Source organism: Phaethon lepturus, unplaced genomic scaffold, assembly GCF_000687285.1.
Source record: "Phaethon lepturus isolate BGI_N335 unplaced genomic scaffold, ASM68728v1 scaffold14081, whole genome shotgun sequence".
Taxonomy (NCBI): domain Eukaryota; kingdom Metazoa; phylum Chordata; class Aves; order Phaethontiformes; family Phaethontidae; genus Phaethon; species Phaethon lepturus.
The window spans coordinates 10,498-19,307 of record NW_010517061.1 but is presented as its reverse complement, the minus strand read 5'-3'; the positions used below and the strand labels follow the sequence as shown (position 1 = coordinate 19,307).

General features: G+C 54.6%; 1 protein-coding gene across 1 annotated transcript; it reads left to right on the top strand.

Annotated features, from left to right (window-relative positions):
- Positions 1–1,047: 1,047 nt before the first annotated feature.
- Positions 1,048–7,962, top strand: LOC104627880 (multidrug and toxin extrusion protein 2-like; the record flags this gene model as incomplete). Its single annotated transcript, XM_010296272.1, has 16 exons — positions 1,048–1,149; positions 1,704–1,772; positions 2,127–2,287; positions 2,447–2,489; positions 3,166–3,210; positions 3,622–3,719; positions 3,978–4,075; positions 4,381–4,494; positions 4,727–4,794; positions 5,080–5,188; positions 5,275–5,350; positions 5,688–5,757; positions 6,394–6,526; positions 6,920–7,014; positions 7,252–7,333; positions 7,727–7,962. Coding segments are annotated over 16 exons (1,599 nt in total), but the record flags the coding sequence as incomplete, so codon positions are not given.
- Positions 7,963–8,810: the final 848 nt, after the last annotated feature.

The following is an 8,810-nucleotide window of genomic DNA, read 5'->3' as shown; positions in this document are numbered from 1 at the left end:
ACGGGTTTCGGTTTCTGTAGCTGAGTACATCAGCCCTAGCTCAGTCCCCTCAACTGTTCCACCTGCGGCACAGCCTGCTTCTCCATGTGCACAGATAACCTCAAAACCAAACCGACAGCTGTCATTAGTTAGTGCTCATTTCGTGTCAAACCCTGCACTGGAACAATTGTGGAGGTATGGACCCCTCCTGCAGGGATTACTCCCAGCAGGTTGAACATGCCCCAGCCTGACAGGAGGAACGCATCTGCAGGCAGCAGTGGGAGGTCTGGAGAGAAGGTTTTGTTCTGTTCCTCCTCTGACCCTGCAGGAGCTGGTTCTCCAGCAGCGCTGGGCTCCTGGCTTGCCAGCTGCTGGGTGGAAAGGAGCGTGAGCAGACCCTGGGCATGGTCCCCAGCCATGCCCACCCTTCAGCAGGTATAAATGTCTCTAACTCCTAACATCTGGTTCTAGCTGTGCCACAACTCCATTCCTCAGATGCCTGTAGAGGGGCTGTCCTCTTGCCAAGGGACAATGAGGTCTGGAGTGCAGTCTCTGCTACAGCACTGTCAAGCCCTTGCTGTAGCCCCTGGTGAAGGACAAGCAGGCTGGACTTGGCATCTCTCCAGGAGGAGAGGACATTGTGGTTTGGGAGAAGAGTTTTTCCCAGATGCACCGAAGTGTGGAAAAGCACTGGGGTTTTTTATTTTCCCTCTCTATACATCTTTCATCCTGGAAAAGAGGATTTCTAGTGAAGCTGTTAAGCCAGACGTAAACAAGGTCATCTGCCAGATTGGCTGCATAACACCAGAATACCACAGGGCAGGCAGAGATCTGCTTTGAAAGACAAAGCCACCAAGGGCGTGCGCGAGTCCTAGAGCTGGCTCCTCTGCCCCAGCAGCACTGGCAAGCAGGGATGGGTTCTAGGACAGCAGAGCCCTGGCCTTGGGGCGAGGTGCTGCGGTGACACCAGGGAACCGGAATGTTCGTAGTCCAACTCCTGGGGAGGGGTGGTGTTCCTCAAGCCCTAATCAGTCCTCATCTCACCATCTCTTCTTCCTCCCATCCTAGTTTGTCGCCCAGCTGCTGGGGTTCCTCATCAGTGTGGTCAGCTCCATCTTCTGTGGCCACCTGGGGAAAGCTGAGCTGGATGCTGTGACGCTGGCTGTCTCCGTACGTATTACTCTGGTTCTCCTCTGATTTAAAATGTACAAATTATGTATCACTAAAAAAAAGAAGGAAAAAACCAAAAACGTGCAGGAGTGTACATGTGAGGACCCTGTATATAAATAAGTGCAGCCTGATGCAACGTAAACATTCCCATCCACCAAACTGTTCTTTCTTTTGCCCTGAGCACGGGCCGGAGATGGGAACTGAGCAGTCCGTGCCTGTGCCAGTGCAAGGCCAGGACCTGGGTGGGGAGCTGGAGCCTGTGACAAGCTCTCTGGACGCGCCAGACCCAGGGGTGTTCATGTGGCTAGGAGCAGCACTGCTTATGGTCTTTTTAGATATTGACCCCTTGCTAGAGGAGCCGTTTCCACACCAGAGGAAAGAAGAGGCTATTTAGGTAACAAAAATGTGTTATTCTGAGAACTAGAGCAGGGCTGGAAACGTCCCAAAAACTCATAGCAGAACTGTCTCCCCACCCAGCTGGGAGGGACACAGTGCTTTGGGCCAGGTCCCCTGTCACCCTGCCTTGCAACCCAAGCCCTTTGTCTCTCCTCCAGGTTATTAACGTGACGGGCATCTCCATCGGTTCTGGTTTAGCCTCAGCGTGTGACACGCTGATGTCCCAGGTCAGTAGCAGCTCCCCCTTTCTTGTGCCTGGTGGGGTTCGATTGGTGGTGTCTTGCCTCCCATGCAGTGTGATGTGGGCACAAAGGGTGGGAGGATGGCAGCTTCCAGCCAGCACAGGGCTACAGATGCTCTGACTGGAGCCTGCTCCCTCTCTGCAGCTCCCCCAAGGAGCCCTCGGTCGTGCCTGGCTAGCAAAGGGATGTGCAGTGCACCTGAGAGCCAGTTAAACCCAACCAGCCTGGCACTAGTCACTGCAGGGCATGGGAAATGCATTTAATCAGCCCACTGCTGCCCTGGGTCCTGAGCATTTCCCCAGACCTTTTCGTTCCCTGTAACGCTTACCTTGGTTCTCTCTCCTGACTCAGACGTATGGCAGCAAGAACCTGAAGCAGGTGGGCATCATCCTGCAGCGGGGGATCCTCATCCTGCTGCTGTGCTGCTTCCCTTGCTGGGCACTCTTCATCAACACGGAGCGGATCCTCCTGCTCATCCGACAGGATCCCGAGGTCTCCAGGTCAGGGGTGAGATCGAGCCCTTCTGGACCAGTCGTTTGGCTGTGGGTGGGTTGCCATGTAGTGTTGAAATCAAGGCTCCGTGGAGCTTGAGTGCAACGCTGCTTGGCTTGGCTCTTGCTTTGTTGTATCATTAACTGGGGAAACAACTCTCTTTCCAGGTTAACTCAGATTTACGTGATGATCTTTATTCCAGCGCTTCCTGTAAGTTGCTGCTAAAGCTGTTAGAAGCTCTGTATCCCTCAGTAATGTTTGGGGAAAAGAGGGAGGGTCTTTGCTCCGTGGATCACAGGGCAGCATGGTTTAGGGTTTTACAACGTGCCTCTTGATCTTGGGCCTTAACGGATGCGTATTGGCCAGCAGCTGCTGGACAAGCAGACAGGCACTCTTTCATCTTGCTGTGTTAAGGCTTTTACTGCAGGCCACGTCTCTGCACAACAAGTAACTGGCGATGGACATTGGAGCCAGGGGCTCCAGGGCTCACGCATAGCTCCGAGATAAAGGCTGCGGCTTGCTGCTCGCACACGTTCATAGCTGCTGGGCTCTTGGCTAGTTACGCTGTCTCTCTGGAGAGACTCCTCTAAGACAGGGAGCAGTGTTCCTGGCGAATACGTGTCTGTAGGTTAATGCTTTTTTCCAAGGTTTCCAGGCTCTTGTGCTGATGAGGAGATTTCCCATCTGGAGACTGATCTCTCTTCCCAGTGGGAATGGGAGGTGCTTTTGTTACTTTTGCTTTGGGGTGCAGGCAGCACCTGCCTGGGGCATCCTGAGAAGGTGGTGGGAAGAGCTGAGGGAAGGACCTGTTTGTGAGCGTTGAACAGTAGCTGGCTGTTGAGCCATGGTGTGGCGGTGCTGATGAAGTGAATATTGACTCTTGCAGGCGGCGTTTCTGTACCAGCTGCAGACAAGATATTTACTAAGTCAGGTATTATATAACTAACCAGGTTCTGGGCCATAGATTAAAGGTATTCCTGGGAACATGGATAAAGTTGGGGATCTAAGTTCACCCTCTCCTGGGGAGAGCTGGGCTGAGCAACGTGTGATGCACAGCCCTTTGTCAGCCCTGCGGGGCATGGAGATCTCATGGGAACCACTCCTAGCTTGCTCCATTTCCCCATTGCTACCTCCCAGCTCTGCATTCTGTGGATTGCTGCACCGGCTCTTGAGCCCTGCATGCTGCCTTCTGCATGTCTAACACAAACTAGCTTTATCTGAGGCAGGAGCTGCCGCCTTCGCTTTCCACTTGGGCATTGAAGAAGTTCTCCCTTGTGTTCGCTGGATGGGGACTTGGGCAGTGCTGGGGAAGCAAACTCCAAAGTCTTTCCTTGGCTTCCAGGCGATCATTTTGCCTCAGGTGTTGACGGGGATTGCAGCCAACATCCTCAATGTGGCCATGAACGCCTTCTTCCTATATGCGCTGAAGCTGGGCATGGTGTAAGTGTGAGCAGAGGTGGTGACAGCCTCTCCCTGGGTGCAGGGGTTTGCTTGGAGATGTGGGGGGTGTCCTGGGTGCCCAGTTCTGCTGCCCACTGTCCCCAGCCAGTCAACCTAGAAAGATAAGGGTGGAGGGATCTGCCCCATATCTGCAGCAAGGCTTGTATGGGTGCCACCAGGTCTCTCCTGCTGTAGCTGAGGAAGTGGTGGAGGAGAAAGAGCTGAGGGTGTTTGAAATCTGCCTGTCTCTCTCTCCAGGGGCTCTGCCTGGGCTAACACCGTTTCTCAGTACACGCAGGCCATTCTCCTCTTCCTTTACGTGTGGTGGAAGAAGATCCATGTGGAGACCTGGGGAGGTACTGTTCATAGCTTAACCCTTCAAAACACCAGTGTCTGGCCCTGAGGATTTGGCACTGTCACCAGCACCCACGGTGTAGCTCTGACAAAGGGATTACCATCTCCTCACAGTGGGTAGATGCTGTAGACACAACCCCAAGGCCCTTACTGTATCTGCAAGTACATTCTTGTTGATAGACTAGGCTGATGTCCTGGGAGCTGTGGCTTGTGGTGATTGTCCTCAGTGTCCAGAAGAACAAATGCCTCCCCTTTGGGGGAGGAGAGGGAGATCGTGCATTCATTCTTCTTCACCTTCTCATTGCAGGCTGGAGCAGGGACTGCTTCCTGGACTGGGGCTCCTTTATCCAGCTGGCGATACCTGGCATGCTCATGATGTGTATTGAATGGTGGACCTTTGAGATTGGGAGTTTTTTGGCAGGTGAGTTCAAATCCTGTTTTTCCTCTGGTTCAACAGGCCATCTTCCAGCCACGTCTGCTCTTGAGTGTCCCCCTCAGAGAACCTCCTGCCAGCAGCCTCCTTGCCTGCAGCACTGGTTCTGCAGGACACTGCATCTGTTAGCTGGGAACCCTGTGGTCACTGCCTCCTTGTCAGCAAAGCAGGACTTCAATTCTGACCTAATGAAGGAAATAAGTGATGAATCTTTTTCCAGGGCTGCTCAGTGTGGTGGAGCTGGGTGCGCAGTCTGTCATCTACGAGCTCTCCTCTGCGGCGTACATGGTAAGGGCTGGGTGTATTAAACCAAGATCAGCCTGGGAGGATCCCCCAAACAATGGCTCTGCAGATCAAGGCTGGGGAGAGAAGCAGGGGTGGGAAGCAGGAGTCGATACCAGGCAGGTGATGACTCCCAGGCCTGCTGTGCAGCTGCACATCCAGGAGTGTGCTGCAGATGGAAAATCCCTTTACTGCAGCAATGCCCATTTGCCCCAAATTCCCTACTGGGGAAGGAGGAAATTGCTGCAGGATCTATTGCTGCTCATCTCCTTCTTGTCTCCTGCTACTCAGGTGCCTCTGGGCTTCAGTGTGGCCGCGAGCGTCAGAGTGGGCAATGCCTTGGGATCGGGGGATGTGGTACAAGCCAAGACCTCCTGCATCACTGCACTGCTGTGCGCAGGTCAGCCCAGGTCCTGCAGAGGGGAATAAAGGAACAGGACTTGCTGCCCTTGAGGCAAGCAATTTGACTATTTCTTTTTGTTTCAGGAGTTTTTGCTGTGGTGGTTGCAACATTACTGGGAACCCTAAAGAACATGGTGGGATACATCTTCACCAATGACAAGTGGGTTAACAGCTTTCTTTTAAGTATTAGTACCTTCTTCGAGGGTGTGATTTATATCCCAGGAGCTGCTCAGAAGCTGCTGACAGAGAGTTCATAAAGCTCCATCTGGCAACCATGTTCCCCAAAGGTTCCTCTCAATACCCAGTGTCACAGGGCAGCACAGATGCTGCTGGCCCTGGGACACTACCATGGTGGTACCCAAGCGGCACGCAACCCCTCAAGTGTCATGGGCTGGGATCAGGCTTTGCAGCTGGCTGAGGGAGATAGGTCAGAACCAGAGTCCCTTGGGACCAGGCTGTGCTGCTTTCCCTGATCAGTACGTACATCTTCCCAACAGGGAGATCGTTACCTTGGTGTCCAAAGTGATGATCATCTTTGCTCCGTTCCACTTGTTTGATGCAGCAGCAGTGAGTATTACAGCATGTGGAGCAATTCCTCTCTGCAGGTTGGGGTGCAATGGAGAGTGCAAAGCTGCCTCTAGCTTGCTCTTGATCTGTTAAAATAATACAGAGAAGCAAACTGATAAACTCTCAAAGCAGCTCCTTGCATTACCTATAGCACCTCAGTGTCCCCTGTGCCTGTCGCTGCCTGTTGGCATTGCTGCAGAACAACCCAGTTCTCCCTCATTTTTCCCTGGGAAGGCTTCAGCTTTTTACTAGCTTGTCAGAGCAGCACAAGTGAGCAGCTGGATCTTCGGAGATGTCAGGTACTCGCAGCATAGTGGCAGTGCTTGTACAACTTGTTAGACAGTAATTCCAGCCTGTTTCCTCCTGTCGTGTCCCAGGCAGCATCTCTCTGGGACACTGTCCCCTGCTGGCATGCCTCTCTGTGTCTGCAGACAGCTCCACATTCTGCACTATGGGCAGCAGCTGGAACGAGAGGAACTCTGCACCATGTGCTCTGTGATGTGACTTTGGTCCCTCTTGGCTCTGCAGGACAGTGCTGGGGGTTCCCCAGCCGTGCCATACCCCAGAGCTCCTGTGGTGGTACCTTCCATAGCATGTGCTGTCCCATATATTGATCCCTCTGCCTGCTTTCCTTAGGCGACCTGTGGTGGCGTGCTGCGGGGCACGGGGAAGCAGAAGATGGGTGCTATCGCCAACGCCATCGGCTATTATGCCATCGGCCTGCCCATTGGCATCTCACTGATGTTTGCAGCTAACATGGGGGTGTTAGGTACGTGCGTCCTCCCTTTGGCTTGGTATCAGCTGCCAGCACTTCTGCTGGACCAAACCCCGTGCCTTGTGCAAAGTCTCAGCCCTGGAACTTGTGCTCAGATCTTCCTTTGCGTTGGTGGGACTGGATCGCTCACGGAAGTGTTTTGCTGAGGCAGGCTCTGAGTAGTCTCCATGGGGGCTGAGATGTCCCAGTAAATCCAGGCTTGCTCCCAGCATTGGACCCCCCAGGAGCTGTTTCCTCTTGCTGCCCCTCAGGGCAGCTCTCCCCTTAAAACTGGGTTAGACATGGGACGATAATCTGACCCCACTGAAGTCCTTGAGCATTTTGGCAGTGGTTGGCAAAAGCAGGCTTTCCTCAAGCCCCCCCTGAAGTAACTCTCCATTGCTGCAGGTCTGTGGGTAGGGATGATCATTTGCATCTCTTTGCAAGCCCTTTCCTTCTCGGCTTTTGTCATGCGCATGGATTGGAAGAAAGCTGCAGAAGAGGTGAGACTTGTGCTTCTCCCTTGTAATTCTTAAAAGGTGTTAGGTGAGTTCCTGTCCGGGTACAAAGCCACAGCGGGCTGGAAGGAGGCAAAAGTGAAACAGGATCTGTCCCTCTTTTACAGTGTGGGAGCAATTTGGTGCTGAGCATGCTTGCTTTGGGAGGGTGGAGGCTCAGGTTTGCTTGGCTGGGCAGGACACCCTTGCTCTGAGAAGAGCAACTCTTCCCTGTGTTTTTAGGCTCAAGTCCGAGCTGGACTGAAAAAACAACCGGCAGATGTGAACTCCAATGACACAGCTGCTAACAAAACATCTGCTGTGGGTACGTAACCAGGCCTGAGAAGAGGGAGGGAGCCCACATTCTCCACCCAACCCTTCCTTTCCTTCACAGTCACGGCAGCTGTGTCCTGTCCTGCAGGCCCAGACGGCTAGAAAGAGCAGTGTCTGGTGCAGGTCCCAGGCCAGTGGCACTTCTCCTGTCCTTAGTAACAGGACACCCTGCTACCCCTGCCGCCACCCTGGCTGCTCCAGGGAAGAGCCTGGACTGCCAGCCAGCGTCTGCCTTACCGGGCAACACCCCCCCTTTGCTGTCCTGGCGTCCCTGAGCTTTGGGGAGGACCCTGGGGACTGTCACTAGCGCTTGTGCAGCATCAGCCTGGGGTCCCCTGACTTTGCAGCTCGGCCTCCCTGCAGCACCGGCCTCTCTGTTGCCCAGATTACATCTGTGTTTACACGGACACCGTGGACACTGCAGTCCTGCCTGAGAGCAGCGTGGGAGACGAGAGGCAACCTGACCACGAGCTCATCACACAGGAGGAGCTTGCTGTCGTCTCTGCTCCTCCCGCTGTGGCGTGGAGGGCCTTGATCATCCGCTGTGTGCTGGCTGCTGCTGCCGCCAACGCCGTCCTGCTGGTGGGCATACTGGTCCGGCTGCTGACCGGTAGCGGCTAGAACCAGTGCCGCTGGGGAGCTGTGCGCAGAGCAGGAGGGCATGTGGTCACGTCCCAGGAGGAGGATGGTGCAGGGGAAGGAATTCCCCCTCAGTTCCTTGTAAAGAGTCACTTTGCTCAGTTTCTGGTCAACTCACAATGTTTTATCCCACACACAGAGTTCTTAAAGGGGGTGAAGATGTGACACCTGGAAAGAAAGTGCTTGAGAGCTGGTCCCTCTCCTGCACTGCGCTGGGATGTCACTCGTGGTGGGCGGGAGCGTATCCTGTGGCTGGCCCGGGAAGGAGACAGGGACCTTGTGCTGCTGCTTCCTCCTCCCTGGGGGCATTTGTCCATGTCACTTGCTAATGGCAGAGCCTCTTACTGCCCGCGGCGTGTCTCCTTGCACACCAGTCTGTGCCAGCATCTCCGTGTGGCAGAGCCCACTCGCTACTGCTGCGGCAGTGCAGAGCAAGGCCGCTTGTGTTGGAAGATGGCTGACTCTGGCTGCTGCCGGGGCATTGGGCGCTGGCTGCTGGCCCTGCTCTCCCTGCCGTGTGGCAGGCACAGGGCCTAAAGCAACTCTTTTTTTGCACTTTTGTAAGGTGGGATTTTGATACAAGTTTTCTGAGTAAATGTTGGGCTGTTGATACGGTGCGAGCATGACCCCAGTCACTGGCGGCAGGAGGCTGTTAGAAGGGAGACGTGTGCCTGGTCTGTGCGGCGCGGCGGGCTCGCACAGGGACCAGCCTCGGCCTCCAGGCGCTGCACTTTGGGGCCGGGTCTGGGTGTAGCGGCAGCCAAGGGCTCGTGTTCGCTGGGCTCACAGAGCATGCTGCTCCCCTCGGGTAGAAGCAGGGTTAGTGCACC